Source organism: Nematostella vectensis, chromosome 7 (genome assembly GCF_932526225.1).
Source record: "Nematostella vectensis chromosome 7, jaNemVect1.1, whole genome shotgun sequence".
Lineage (NCBI taxonomy): Eukaryota > Metazoa > Cnidaria > Anthozoa > Actiniaria > Edwardsiidae > Nematostella > Nematostella vectensis.
This window is the reverse complement of record NC_064040.1, coordinates 10,569,545-10,584,447: the sequence shown is the minus strand read 5'-3', so window position 1 is coordinate 10,584,447 and position 14,903 is coordinate 10,569,545. Positions and strand designations below refer to the sequence as shown.

The 14,903-nt window shown below is 39.4% G+C and overlaps 3 protein-coding genes across 5 annotated transcripts; 1 reads left to right on the top strand and 2 right to left on the bottom strand.

Moving 5' to 3' along the window:
* Nucleotides 1-1,908: 1,908 nt before the first annotated feature.
* On the bottom strand, nt 1,909-7,675 carry LOC116602321. 2 transcript variants are annotated; one of them, XM_032363720.2, is made up of 6 exons: nt 7,387-7,675; nt 6,162-6,784; nt 5,587-5,724; nt 4,721-4,831; nt 3,824-4,353; nt 1,909-2,782 (listed from the first exon to the last, which is right to left on the bottom strand). In XM_032363720.2, exons 2-6 carry the CDS (start codon nt 6,775-6,777, stop codon nt 2,591-2,593), a joined length of 1,587 nt encoding a protein of 528 aa, XP_032219611.1. In that variant the 5' UTR covers nt 6,778-6,784; nt 7,387-7,675; the 3' UTR covers nt 1,909-2,590. The 2 variants fall into 2 exon arrangements, with proteins under 2 accessions (XP_032219611.1, XP_032219610.1); XM_032363719.2 differs by having other exon boundaries at nt 6,162-6,821; nt 7,387-7,674.
* Nucleotides 7,676-8,254: 579 nt separating this feature from the next.
* Nucleotides 8,255-12,395, top strand: LOC5518910. Of its 2 annotated transcripts, none has more exons than XM_001638781.3 (2): nt 8,255-8,391; nt 9,784-12,395. In XM_001638781.3, the coding sequence occupies exon 2, from the start codon at nt 9,785-9,787 to the stop codon at nt 11,714-11,716; it is 1,932 nt and encodes a 643-aa protein (XP_001638831.2). In that variant the 5' UTR covers nt 8,255-8,391; nt 9,784; the 3' UTR covers nt 11,717-12,395. The 2 variants fall into 2 exon arrangements, with proteins under 2 accessions (XP_001638831.2, XP_032219609.2); XM_032363718.2 differs by having other exon boundaries at nt 8,275-8,391; nt 9,954-12,395.
* On the bottom strand, nt 12,060-14,862 carry LOC116602322 (cytochrome c oxidase assembly protein COX16 homolog, mitochondrial). The gene is made up of 4 exons (XM_032363723.2): nt 14,720-14,862; nt 13,779-13,859; nt 13,397-13,468; nt 12,060-13,095 (listed from the first exon to the last, which is right to left on the bottom strand). Exons 1-4 carry the CDS (start codon nt 14,789-14,791, stop codon nt 13,021-13,023), a joined length of 300 nt encoding a protein of 99 aa, XP_032219614.1. The 5' UTR covers nt 14,792-14,862; the 3' UTR covers nt 12,060-13,020.
* Nucleotides 14,863-14,903: the final 41 nt, after the last annotated feature.

The window sequence follows — 14,903 nt, the reverse complement described above, 5'->3', positions numbered from 1 at the left end:
ATACTCCTTGTGAGTATATTTTGACTTGAACAATGACATGCTAAACGCTTAGCCAACAGGGGGCTTGGGTTGTCGGTGGAGCTCCACCTCTCATCGTTCGCTTTGTAAGCAAACAATAAGTTAAGGGATAAAGACGAGGGGAGACATGTTTTCTATTCAGATGCGGATTATTTAATTGATAATGGCATACTTTAAAGAATTCGTGTCTTTTGCGAAAATCTTGATTAGTTATATCGCCATCCAAAAACAAGTGTCCTTCTTTTAAAACACCATAAAACTAATAACTAATAACCAACTAATCAAGCGGAGAAGATATGTTTTTTTCTCAATCACAGCGGCACGCCTTGTTTTGATTTACCTCATTCTAAAGCATTAAGGTCTTTGCCCTTTAGCTTAGCTTTGGTTTTGTTTTATGTGATGATTGTATTGGAAATACAATGTATTGGAGGCCATTTTCTCGGCATCGACTTCTTTGAGAGTATTATTGACATTAATCATCACCACTCATGTGCAAGGGTTTAAAAGTTTAGTGAGTCTTAGGAGTTATAAACATGTCCTCGTGCCTTCATTTAATGGCTGTTCAAACAAATTGTGAGCATTGTGAAAGACAAACAGATTATATTGGGGTTCAAGGTTAGCACAATTTATGTAGTTTCCTATGCAGAAGACTTTATAAAGCAACATTTCCTTTAGTCCCTTTAATCCACAATCTCTTTGGCATTTTTAACAATATCGAAGTTTGTAGACCAATAAGAAGAAATGTTTTTGGGTGACTATTTTGTATTTTCGTTTGTAATTATACAAAGGAAAGCCAGAATGTAGAGTCCCGTAGAGTTTGTTTGTTTGTTTTCCCCCATCTCGTCATGTCAGCGCCCCCATAAATATCGTGATGTTCCCTCTTGCCGTGTGCGACCCTCACGGCGAGCTACCACCCCCCCCCCCCCCACCCCCCCGTGAATAAGCCGATGGCTCAGTGTTGCTACAGGGCAGTGGTAAATCATCGTTATAAGCCCGAGTTTCTATACAATCAAGGTGAGCTCAAGTTTAGATGTCCGACTTAGCGTCAAAGTGAGCCCTACCATGTGGTCCAACAATCTCGCTCCGTCGCCGAACAAAGAACTTTTTCCACTGGCTAAAAAGATCGTAGGCTTTGGGAATATGCATTCTTATCTCAGTTTGTTAGCTACCGATAAAGCTTGTGTGGGAGGCAAAGTGAGGCAAAGTGTGTGTATTATTATTAAAGGATTGGTTCTCATTAGAGCACGTGCGCGACAATCGTGTAAGAGATCACTTGACTTTAATGCGCTTAAACGATTCTCACTTGCGCTGTGCTTGTATCTAAGTAACAAATAATCATCAGCACTCCCGCTGAGAGTGGTCCAGCCTCACGGTTTATTAGGTTTCCCTTGTTCCATACGTTTCCCTTGAGGAGCCATCTTTTCAAACTGCCCTATGCTAAACTAGTTGGGAATGTAATAAAGCAGTAGCCCCCTCCCCCTCTTAAGTCAGAGCACAGAGTCGCCCCAAGGGAAGATATGGGTTTTGATAGTCTGGATGACACGGAAGCCATTTAGTAGTAATAAAAAAAGGTAGGCACAGTACCCAATAAACTGATATTAACCCAACTAATATTAAACCAATAAACTAATATTAACCCAACTAATATTAAACCAATAAACTGATATTAAAAGCGCCAGGATTGATTATTTGAGGGCAATATTGAGTCATGATAAAGAGATTAACGTTTTCAAAAAAGCGATTACATGAAAACGCGACGACGATTGCAAGTTACAAAACGCTGGGACTGCAGCGTTTGGACAATGCGAAAGATGTGTGTGTGTGTGTATAGCCGACGCGCAAGTAAAGCGAGAAGAGACCATAGATGAAAAAGGTACGCTTTGCATCATCTTTTTTTTCAGTCTTTTATTTTGTAATTTATTGTAGAAAACACACAATTGGCAACAAAATATCGTGCGTAGAGGGACAGACAGGATCAACTTTATGGAAAACGAGCTATATTGAAGTTGACGGTCGCTATCGGTCTAAAAAGTTCATTCCAACGCGATTCTCGCGGCCGAAAGAGAGAGCACACACAAGCTTTTAAAAAGTTTTAGCGTCCTTTGTACTTCTTTACTTATCTAAACAACGTCTTCCCAGTCTTTCTTAACATTCTCGGGCACATAGAAATTCCCATTGTTATATTTTACAGACATTGCTATTAAGCACATAAAAAATGCGTTTCTGGTCGCTGCCCGCGTCCAGAATTTGTGCTGCGTGCAACTTTTCCCTGTAAAACCTCTAGACTCATGCGAGTTTCGACAATTAGAAAAGGCGAAAGACATCCAATCACGCCATACATTGAGAGTTGTGTTCGGGAAACCCTTTCACCGCTGCATCAAAAAGTGTCACAATAGTGACAATGATAGAAGGAATAATTTCTCTCCACGTGAAAAGCCTAATTTTGGGATTAGCTGATTAGAGGATAATAGAAATGAAAAAAACGCCTGCCTGCCAACATGTCCCGAGGCATCTTAACCAGAAACGAACGATTTGTTTTATGTGGCCTTTAAAGGTTTTATCATCCAATGATCTAACTAAAATATTTGTAGAGTACGTCAGAGGCACGTGTAAAGGTACCAGCTGGGTAGTGCACTGCGTCAAACCGCTTGTGTGGGAGGCCTGTGCCGTTTGGGTGCGCATTGCTCATCGGGAAGACATCAAGTATGTCGATACCGGCGTTGCACATGGCGTTTGTGGCATAGGCATTGTACAGAAGAACTCTCTGAGGTGAAAAATAACATATTTTTGTATTAAGATTTACCTAAGGGCTCGAGTGACTGATGTCGATGAGACTGAGTTCTAGATCCATTGTTTCTAGCGAGCTTGTAAAAAAAGAGAAGATACCAGACGATAACAATAGATAGCAAGTGCGTGTCCAGAGGGGTGGGGTGGGAAGGAGGTGGGGGGGGGGAGGGGGGCCAAGGGATCCTACCCCCACATTACTCATTGCAGACGTGGGTACCCGACGAATAATAGATTGAGTTGACTTCTTGAATTGTTAAGGTGATCAAGTTATGATTTTTTCTGTATTTGAAAAGAGAAAGCTTGGATCTAGATGGGTCTCTATTTATCGGGGCTCAGGAATGGCTCAGAATGCGAGAAAATTAATTGCCATTTTCAAGCAATTCTGAGGTCAGTGAATTACTGCGGCTGGACCTCACACTATACATTTTATCTGGACACGCCTCTGGGAATAATAACAACGGATGGCTTCCTGTATCACAGGGTGTCCAATTATGACATGCGATTGTAGGATAATATAATGAGCAGAGCAAAACGAAATGTGGTCTGGTCACCGCCGTAAGATTAGAATTTGAATTTCCCTTTTATCGTTGTTAATAAACATTAAAATATCATTTTCTTACCGCGGGGTAATACGAATGGGACTAGGAATTGTTCTTAATAGGGAAAAAGAAGTCTAACAATTCTTATAAAAAGGTCTTTACATTTAAGTGACAGGCGCGTACCAAGGATTGAGGTGGGGGGGGGGGGGGTGTGCAGTCATAGGTATCATATGGAAAAAGCATAGTATTTCAAGATTCCTTAACAAGAAATGGCCCACGTTTTGGCCGCCAAAGAGAGAGGGGGGGATGCGCAGGGGAAATGGTGCGCAGTCATAGGTATCATATGGAAAAATCATAGTATTTGAAGATTCCTCAATAAGAAATGACCCACGTTTTTGCCGCCAAAGAGAGGGGGAGGGGATGGCCGCGCGCACCCTGCGCACTCCCTTTGTATGCGCCTGCAGAGTCGTTGGCCTCACCTGATAGGTCAGGAAGCGGATGACTTTAGCGTGGATGGCTCCTTTACGGGGGTCACCATACCTCTCCCTGTTGATCGCAGTCGTCGTCTTCCATACCACCTGACCACGGAAACCCCTCCCCACCTCCCCTACCTCTCCCGTCTCCTCCCCCCTGAGTAACCCTATGACTCTGTCAATCATCTCCTGGTATTTGGTGAAGTTGATGTTCTGCACGTAGTGCAGACCGAGGTTAAGGACGAGTACGCTGTGGGGGTTATCCCGCATTTGAGTCGAGTTCAACACCAGGCTTATCTCGTGGAGAATTCGATCGATGCTAAAGTCGAGGTTATCGTTGAGGATTTTCCCGATTGTCTGATTGGCTCCTGGGAGGTTGTAGACCCAGTTATATGTACGGTTACAGTGCTTGAAGAGTTTAGTGCACAATGGGTGACGTAAGATGGACCGGTGGAAGAAATCCCCCACAGAGTCACCATAGATCCATAGTGTGCCTTTGCTCGCATCAAAGTCTTGACGCTGTCGCTCCAGGACACCTGTAATGACAACCAAGTATGTTGATAATTATGATGATGATTATTACGATGATGATGATGATGATAATTATAATGATGATGATGACGGTTATTGTGGTGGTGGTCTCGCTGCTGCTGATAATGATGGCGACGGTGGTGTTGATGATGATGATGATGATGATGATGATGATGATGACGATGATGATGATGATGATGTTGATGATGATGATGATGACGATGATGATGATGATGATGATGATGATGATGATGTTGATGATGATGATGATGATGATGACGATGATGATGATGATGACGGCGGTATTGGTGGTGGTTATGATGTTGCTATTGCTGCTTATGGTGATTCATTGTTCTATCAGGGCCAACTCACCATTAGTGTAGGGCTGCCACTTGAGCCTCATCCAGGCACCCTCCCCTTCCCAAAGAAACCGACACTTGATACTGCAGACGTGGTTAAGGAATTGGAAATGATATCCAAGCTCTAGAACAAACGAGAAGCCAACATAAATTACGTTTTGTGCCCTAGGGAAAATTTCTTTAAGCAATAAAAAGTTTGCATGATGAACGGTCCCATAAGACATTGCGCTTTCCCTGATTCACAAAAGATATTTGGGAAAAGGGGAAGGGGATGGGGGATACCTTAAAACAAACCAAGCGCACTTTTAAGAACGGAACAAGGGCTGAAGATCCCCCTCCCCCCTAAACTACCAAATTATTTGTTTCTTACCAAGGACGTTTTCTATTTGAATAAGGAAAAAAAAACGCTTCCAGTTCAGACGAATGACAACAAAGTGGCTGAAACTAAACCTGCTGGCTATACAGCATCATCTTCTAGGGTTGTTTGAATGTTTAGTTTGATTGAATGAGGCATTATTTTCAAGTGATTTAAAATGGAACTAGGGAAAAGCGCGAAACGACGTCGACTAAGAAAATGTCCTAAACAAGATATATTCTTGGTTCTACCACGCTACGACCCCTCAGTCGTTTTGTGGGCACAGCCTTTATCCCCCCCCCCCCCCCTCATGCAACAATTAGGGAAGCATTGCCCCCGGTTCTGCCGCTAGCATAAATAGCACCTATATACCATCTGCACGGGTAATACACTGTGCTAGCGTCCCGTCTTGGACCGACTGGTCCCAAGGTGTATGCTAGTGTGCTTTTAAAGTTTACTTATTATTAAAAAAAAAAAAGGATTTGCTGTTTTTCTGAACATCCAAGGGCTTTCCAGGCACTCACTGTCGATAAGAGGTTTCCCGCGTCCGACGGGCGGAATCTTGATCTTGAACGGTTTGGATCCCCACAGGGGGAGGAGTAGGAACGGTTTCTCGTACCCAGGCAGCGCGTCCAAAGGCTGGTACTTCCCTTGTGCATTACCTTGAAAGGCAAGACCACATTGAGAAGAAAGATATTTTCTAACGTTATGTATTGAATATATATATACGGAAATTGTGACAAGGTGAACACCTTTTGAAATAGGGGAGGGGGGGGGGAGGGTGGAGTTACATGAATCCAAGGGATCAAAGGTATCACGTGACTAAAACTTAGATTTTTAACTTGTGGTAATAGAATAAATTTTTCGTAGCCCGTTGTTGCATCATGGTTGTATAAGTAAATCCAAGTGGAAGTTTAGGGGCGTATATATATATATAACAATGGTACATATAACAATGGTATATATATATAACAATGGTACATTTTTTCTAACCGGTGCATTTGTTTTTTTGCTCATGTAATTGATACCCAAAGCAATGCGGGCTAGGACTCTCAGGGCAACCCTTCAAGCTAGGCAGTCTCTAGAAGGAGGATCTTACCTTTTATAAACCAATCTATAGGCGGGTCCTTATACCCATCACACAAGGTGTATTCCAGGACAGCCTGTACTGTGTAAATACCAGGAAGTTTGACCAGGAAAAGTATCTCATACGTCCCATTAAGGTGGTCTAATACCAAAGGCGACACAGAAGACGGGCCACGGATGTTCACTCTCCATGAATCACCGCCAAATAATTTCCTCACACCGTCTATATCGACCGTCTGTATAGCCAATCTGCTAAACTCTCCAGCGGGCCGTAAATCATACAAAGCCAAGTAGCTCTTTTTGACATCTGTTCTATTGCGCTGCGTCAAAGAATTCCAACCAGGTCTCCACGCCATTTCATTAACACAGGGCTCCTGGGCTCGTATCCAGTCTATTTTAGCACGAGTTTGAGCACACCATGACGTCATAAAGTCTGCAAACAGCGAGAGTTCTTCTACTGCGAAGGGGAATATCGGGTAGCGCGGGAACTCGGACGCGGTCTTTGCCTGGTGACTAACATAACTGTATACTATGTAGACGTAGAGTATCGTACACAGAAGAACAATAAACCCACAGTGTCTTTGTGATTGGCTGATAATGTGCGACCGCCATGCTGACTGGGTTCCCATTGGTTACCTGTGTATTAAGTATTCTCAATGTCCCCTCAGAATATCTAGAAAAAAGATGGCAAGCGTGACCGTGGCTAGACATTTTGTAGGGTTTGTGGTTCGCTCAGTTATTCGGGGGAGGGAGCAGAGGCCATTTCCTTTTGTAATTCCTTGTAAAATGGTTTAATTTACTAATTATATCCCAGTGATAAATTTTCACGCGCGCTCATTGGTCAATACGGATCACGTGCATATTTTCACAGGACAAATATCAGTCGATAACGTGGATAGGCATTGAGAAAAATCGAAATAACGACAATTGATAAGGTAAAGTGAGGCAAGGGAAATAAAGAAAAATAGTTTAAAGAGTTAACAGGGAGCTACAGCAACCAAGTTCGAATTAGCGGAGTTCTAATATGCATTTCGTGGAGTATTTCTCGTTATTAATAGCCACTCGATTAAGTCCAGCATTTAGAGTACACTAAGCTGATAAACTCAAATCCAATAGAATTCATTAAAAATCAGCGAGAGAAACAATAGAGAAGCAAAGAAGCAAACGAAAATCTTTTTAGTATATGTCCATTTGGTTCTTCTATTTGTATTTTCACGGAACTGGACGCTTTCCTTTACCTGCTCGACCACATGTACTGGTTGACGCTGCTTTGTTTGCAACAAAAATAAATTTGATTTATAGTTCTCCAAACGGTCCATTAGCCAATTACAGATTATCGACGTCTTCGGTGCGTTGGTGTATTTCCCTTTTTGTCAATCCTCGTCGGTTTTTGCACTTTTCTAGCTGCCAGATGTCAAACGGGAACTCGCCACTTGTATGGTCACGTATGACCACCGGTTTTTTACTGGTTGCTTGTTCGAGGCGTATGTCAACAGATCATTAAAGGTTCCTTAACTCTAATTAAATAACAAAGTCAGAGTTTTTTTTTACCAAAGGTCTTGCGTCATGTTGCCGTCTTTCCTTCTATGAAAACCATATTTTTTTTCTGCTTTTATTTGAAATAATGAAAATCACACATTGAAGAATACTGGAATAAAATTTTTTAAACAAGATTCAAGCATAAATGACCATTTAAAAAAAAAAAAGAAAAAAGGATAATGACCCCTCAAACATCCTTTTTTCCCCGGTAAAATAAATTTAATAAAAATTGATATCAATTTGCTAAATGTTTTTTTAATTATTATTAGCGATTGATAACATTTGATAATTGATACTCACTCGAAATTTTCCCGTTATCAATTGATATAATTTTTTATCAATTTTTTCGGCGCATTCCAGCTTATCAATTATCATCAATTAAATTATGGTATCAATTTCTATCAAATAATATCAATTTTTATCATTTAGACTGAGCCGAATTTTGATTATGAATATTTATCAATTTTTAAATATAAATTGATAATAATTTAGTAAATTGATATCAATTAAAATAAAATGATGCCAATTATCAATTCTTACGCCCGGGTACATAGCGTCTCAGCCCCCTCGCCCAGGTAACCCAGTCCCTCTCGTCCTTCACATCCAATAGTTTCCTTGTTGTTTCCACGAAACGAAAGTGTTACAAATTGTGACAAGCGCAAGCAAACACAACAGAAAAAGACGAATTTACGCAAGCATTTAAGGTATAAATTAATTGTGCATCCGCTGATATATCTTGATTTTTAATTGATTTTTCGATAAAAGCTGTCAAGAAGTTGTTGTATCTCGCTCTGGCCCTCTCTTTCTTTACTTCTTGTTGAGTAGTTGTGGGCGTAGATGTAGAAAAACACGCAAATTTATAAACGGAATATAAGTCTAATTCTGGAATTTTGATCTTACATAGAAATTTGACTTTTCGACCGAAACCAGCAGTCTTCATCAGTGACTTAGACACGCAAATTTGCTTTGTAGGTTTTGAATGATGGTTGTTTAGGGGCACAAGGGGTAAATTGTGATAAAACGATGTAGTGTTAGCAGGAAAATAGTCTCAGAGCTATCTTGTGGACGGTATTTGGCTTGATTCAAGTGGGTAACTCAGTGATTTAGACCAATTTGATAATTTATCAGTTTTACAGTATCAAGGCAGTGCATTGTTTAAATACACTCTTTTTTAATAAGAACGTCTTATTTTCAGTTGAGGCTGGGTCGTTCTTATTTTTGGGACATTTTTAGGCTAAATATATGTTCTTAACGATGTTCTTAAATTTTAGTGTATATAAGAATATAATATTCAATGTATTACTAGGAAGAGAATAACACTAATGATCAATAGCAATAATAATGTTATAACTATGAGCACAACTTGATTCTGCATTTTAGAACCCATCAGGACTAAAAAATATTTTTTTTCTGCTACCTGAGCCTCAGCATGTTCTTAGCATGTTCTTAAAATTTTATGAAATCTCAGGCTGGAGTTCTTATAAAAAGGTTCTTATAAAAAAAGAGTTTATCAGGCCAGTACCCAGGATTTTTCTTGGGGTGTGCGAAATCCGAAAAAAAAGTGGGCCTAATCTTTCTGTGGCTGCGGAAAGGGGGGGGGGGGGGGGATGGAATGAGTTCTCTAATAAAAATCTGACAACCCCAAAAAAACAAAAAGGAATTTTTTTTATATTTTTTATGCCTTTGCAGTATCTCCACGGGACGTTTATTGTCAGATTTGACTACATGCCAGAGTGATCTGGCTTATGCTTTATAGTTTTGTCTACAAATAGCATGTCTATTGAGAACCGAGAGCGGACCTTAGGCCATTGTGGGGGGTGCGTTTGTACCCCCTGCACCCCCCCCCCCTGGGTACGGGCCTGTTTATCAGCTACATTATATCATACTACGGAACAATCAATCAATGAACCAATCTTGGCAGCAATTTCACCCACTTTACTTCTTATATAAAAAAGAGTGTATCAGCACACATTTAGCTATATATCATACTATGGAACAATCATTCAATGAAACAATCAAACAATCTTGGCATCCATTTCACCCATTTTACTCCACAATTTATTGTTTCCTAAGATTGTGTTTTTTTTTCTTACAAGAATGGATAATACCTTTGATGAAAGATCTGAAGTATGGATTGAACCTTTCTCTGAATTACTCAACTGCCTTTTCCCCATGGAATGGGTGTTCGGGGACTGGTATTGGTGGTTGGCATACTCCAATGCAAGGCACTCTGACCCAGAATGCTTTTTTTTGTCAAATAATCTAGATGCTGGCAGCCGAGTCGAAGGTTTCTGCATTCCGCGATGCTTTGTTGCAGATTCAGAAGATTCCTTACTTGAAAACCTAGATAAGAAATCTTATTGGGAACCAGATCTGGATCACATGCGCATTACTGAAAATACTTTCAAAACTGAGTCAGGGAAAACTGCTCCAATATTCACTGTGAAGCACTTGCCTGAAGATCCAAGATATACTAGGCTGTTGCTAACACAAGAGTGGAAAGATGATAAACCGCACTACAAGGATGCCACATATCTTTGTCATTCCTATATTCTCCCACTCCCATATGAGGATAAACTTCTCTCAGATCATGATAGTAATGATATTCATGGTCCTGTCCGGAAGCTTCACAAACATGGGTTCCCAGGGTATGAAGAGGACTATGCAGCTGTTTTTAAGTATCCTACACCATGGCCTGAGCAAGCAATGGAGTGGCTTGAGCGTGTGCGCCCAAATGGATGGCCATCTCCTGAAATTGTGAAGGAGATTTTTGAGCAAGGCTGTCACCTTGCCCCCGTGGGTAGGGGAAAACATTTAACACAACCAGAGGATGCTTTACAATATATAAAGCACCCGGGGATAACGGAAGCTCAATCAAGTGCTATCGCAGCCACAGAGGGAGGAGCAAGGAAAGAAGATGGAAATCAAATGGACGAGAGAGAGTGGAGGCTGTCATTCTCAGTAGCAGAGAATATACTTGGACAGAATATATCCCCTTTGCAGCGGTACCTCATTGTGTTGATGAAAATGCTGAAGAAACATTACCTTCCTGATGTTATCTGCTCGTACCATTTGAAAAACCTGCTCTTTTGGGAATGTGAAAATATGGAGGAGATTTTTTGGAGAGAGAGCACCTCGGCCAAATGTCTACTGCATCTACTGGATCGCCTTGAGGAGTGTCTGAAACAAGGGCATCTTCCACAGTACATGATGCCAGAGAGCAATCTCTTCAAGGATGAAGACCCAGCAAGACTTGCTGAAGCAGCTTCTGTGGTAGCTGATCTTAGGAGAAACATTGTTTCAAGAACAGTGGGCTTCCTGAAGCGTATTGTCTCATTTGTGCAGCTTTCAAGTTTCTTTTACCAGGGTCTTGATCTGAGCAAGCTGTTGAAGCCCATGCAAGATAAGGGAATCAGTAGTGATGATATCAGGGAGCTGTTAAGATCGCTCTATGATCTTTTCATTGGGAAGTATAACAACATGATTTCAAGGTCAGGCAAGAATGAACAAGATGATGATGATACACAGAATGCAAAGAGGATTCCTTTCAATGCTTATCAGTCTGTTCTTGCAAGAACCTTGGTGAAGAAATGGCTCTTGGATCAACAAAGCTCACCAGAAGAAGAGTTCATTGCATTTGTAAGAAAAAGCACAAATGTGGATATCCTTGATAAAGATTTCATTCATGACACCACACAGTTTCTGTCCATAATGCAGCAAGAAGAAGAACCCACAGTTTATGTCCCATATTCAAGTTTTATGCAACACACTAAGGAAATGCAAGAGATCATTGCAATAAAATCACTTCAAGAAACACTGGAGCCAGTTAAGGATGTTTTGAGTCTAGTAAAAACCAGTGATTTAAAAGCAATGATTGACTCAATAGCTGAGAGTTTTCATGGGAAAATCGCAACCCTTTCCATGAGTGATCTTGAAAAAGCTGTCTTTGCGAAGATTGGTGAGCTTGCAGAAAAAAGAGCCAAGGCAGATGCTGACATTGCAAAACTCTTTAATAACCCAAAGCAGTAGATCTCAGTGGTGGAACCAGGAAAGGGGTTGTTAGGGCTACAATGTTGTGGCTTAATGCATTTTGAGAGTGAAATTATACCACCTTTGTACTGCAACCCCAACCCCACTGCCACTCTCAGATCCTGGATCTGTCCATGTATCTATGTGTTTTTCTCCTTTTCACCACCCTGGTATTGGGGTGTTTAGCTAAAATGCCATAGGGTATTTGAGAGAGCATTTACAATATTGTACACCAAAAATTCTAAGAGAAGAAATGTTTAACAAAAAATGTACCTACCCCTCCCTTCCCTTCCCCCCCACCCACCCTGGTCTACTCCCTGCCATTTAATACCCTAAGCCTGACTTTCTATCAACCGTCAAGGAACATGTTTTAATTGTTCTTGTTTTGATATCTCAAGTAGTCCAAAGTGACATAGGTTACACACTATGTAATAGTTTCTTAAAGCATGAAGGCTATTTTGTGCCCTCAGTTTATACAGTTTACATGGAATTATATAAATACAAACAGTACGTAGTATCTAAATGTCAAGACAATAATGTTTACTGGATTTAGTGAGACTTGTATTATTATACTTTTATTACAATGTAATTGGTAAAACTTCATAAAAACTAATAATTGGTAAAAATGAATGATAATGGATAAAGAATTATTACAATAAATAACCATTTTTTGTGAGTATAAGTTGCTACCAATATTTTATATCAATTATCTTTAAACATCTGTTAATCAATTATCTCCTTGATGTTCAACTCAGTCGAAAGTTTTTATACTAAGCTGTTTAGCTACTTTCAATTCTTCCGTCACGCTTCATATGTCACACCACCTTGTCCCTTTAGTGCACTGGATCTACACAGAAAGACTAAGTAAAATTAAACTACTGTAGGAACAAAATATCTATAAAACATGATTTTTGACTACTTTACACAACTTTCATTACGAAGGAATCTTTAAAAAAATCCCTGTATTGTTCATACATAGTTTAAATTGTATTAAAAATATTTTTATTTTCAAAGTTACTCTTTATTTCCATTTAATAACATTTTATACTGTACCTCAAGGTATTCAACTCAAGAAGTTCAAAATTATCGCTCCAAATGCCTTTTTCAGATACTAGCTCTTCATCATGTCACATACTTCTAGTACCTCAAGTGCCATTACTGTTTTATGGCTGTGTTACTTTGCCTGCAATCAGCTCTTCCTAAACACCAGCTCAGAAATAGGGCCAGAAAGCTGAATTACTATAGTACTTTATGTTGCCTGTCATCAAGGCCTGCAGCTATACATCCAAGAGTATAAGTTGTTGTTATTTGCTTTCCTCCCAGGGTCTTGGTCCCCGTTTGTTCTCCCACCGATCAATGTCAACCTCTTTGGCTATTTCCTAAAAGTAGAGTGATTTATTTAAATGTGTTTACACAATCTGTTTTAACGTATTTTACAGATCAAAGTGGTGCCATGAAAATTTTAAGCTATGATTCAATAAAAGTTACAAAGCACATGAAATATTTTGTTTGATTGCTGGTTTAACAGCAAAACATGTTGCTCAATACAAACACTTCCAAATTAATTGCTATGTTCTTTGAGTGGGTAAATGTACAAACATGTTTCAATGTTTGGTCAGGCCTTCATGAAGAAAGAAAGAGACAGACTGATGGACAGACGTACGGACGGAAGTCACTTACTGTGTAGGCATCTTCAAGAGTAATTTGCTTCTCTCGCTTTGGTAAAACCTTCAGTGCCTCCTCCTTTGTGAGCTGAGAAATGAAATCACAAGACTGTGTAACATCTGCATTTTTATCTTAAAATCTGTATAAAACATGCATTGTCTTGTGAATTTTTGCCAAACAGATCTAAGTTTGTTTATTCTTTTTCTAGATCTACCCAGCACGCTTTCAGTACTCGCTCAATTTTCTCTTCAAATCTAGAATCTTGGTGATAGTTAGACCTACACCTGCTTATCTGTAACCTCCCTCCCCCCACTTAGAAGAAGAATTACTTTATAATGCTATAGCACTATGTAAATAATTTGTGTATTTTTTTTGACAACAGACAATCTATTTTTACCTTTTGGAACTTTGTGTCTCTCCTTTTTATTTTGATATCTGTGAATTCCTTTAGCCCAAGAGATCCACCAACTACAAGAACCTAGGAAACACATGGTTTTAGAATGCACTGTATGCAAATGATTGCATTGTGGAGGGCACTTTGGAAAAGGGTTTAAAACATACAGAACTTAAACTTTTTTTTAATTCCAGCAATTTCTTTTAACCCCACTTTATCCCATTTGGTATTAGCCTGTGAAGCATGCAATTTTATCATTTTAAATCGAAAACCCAGTTTTTTAATCTCATAGCTTGGTCAAACATTTTTTTATCTTTCACCTTTTATTAAAATTTTTCCCATTTATTTATTCATTTTCTAACTAAATAACTATGTTGTATCGGGACTCTCCGCAATTAGCGGTAGCTATTTGAGGCAGGCAGAAATTCCCCCCAACACTCAAGTGCAGCCTAGCTTGATTATCTAGGGTACCCGCACCAAACAATTTGCCCCCATTATTGGTATGCAACATTAGTTTTTTTCTTTTTGTAAAATAAGTCTAAAAATAAAATTATAATATTATCTTATGTAAATGTAAGTTTTTTATATGTTAAAAAAACCTATGTTGAACTTAATTACTGCGTGCAAATAAAAATTCATTTTTTTTTTTTTGTTATTATCATAGGAACCTAATATGCTCAGTTTGTCATCAGAAAATCATTTGCATATCAATCTATTTCATGAAGAAATCATACAAGTCAGTTGGTTGTAAACACATGCTGAGCTCTGACAGGGCAAATGCGAGAAATATAAGTAAATACTAACTTAAGTAAGTATAAATGATGACTTTGTATGACTAAGCATTTTTAAAATTTGAGTTAACAAGCTTCTGTAACAGCAAAACTTTCTCCACTATAGCTGGAAAAAATATAATATAGCTCACCACAATACACATTATTACTAACCAGCATTGGCACGCCAAACCGAAGAAATCGTCGTTGTGTTCTGCTCAAAGAAGAAAGAAATCCTGCCGCCATTTTGAAATTTGACTTTTATGCCTTACCCTCCCTCCCCCCAAAAATAAGGAATACTACCACAGGAAACCTGTTCTTACCAAATCGTTATTATTTTTTAAGTATAACATTCCCT

Excerpts from the sequence above, each read along its gene's own strand:
- LOC116602321 (XM_032363720.2), bottom strand. The coding sequence starts at position 6,777 with ATGGGAACCCAGTCAGCATGGCGGTCGCACATTATCAGCCAATCACAA. Across the intron at positions 4,832-5,586 it reads CGGGAAACCTCTTATCGACA|AGCTTGGATATCATTTCCAA; the intron begins GTGAGTGCCTGG and ends CGTTTGTTCTAG. Across the intron at positions 4,354-4,720 it reads GTGGCAGCCCTACACTAATG|GTGTCCTGGAGCGACAGCGT; the intron begins GTGAGTTGGCCC and ends TTGTCATTACAG.
- LOC5518910 (XM_001638781.3), top strand. The coding sequence starts at position 9,785 with ATGGATAATACCTTTGATGAAAGATCTGAAGTATGGATTGAACCTTTC.
- LOC116602322 (XM_032363723.2), bottom strand. The coding sequence starts at position 14,791 with ATGGCGGCAGGATTTCTTTCTTCTTTGAGCAGAACACAACGACGATTT. Across the intron at positions 13,860-14,719 it reads GGTTTGGCGTGCCAATGCTG|GTTCTTGTAGTTGGTGGATC; the intron begins GTTAGTAATAAT and ends TGTGTTTCCTAG. Across the intron at positions 13,469-13,778 it reads GAGACACAAAGTTCCAAAAG|CTCACAAAGGAGGAGGCACT; the intron begins GTAAAAATAGAT and ends TTCATTTCTCAG.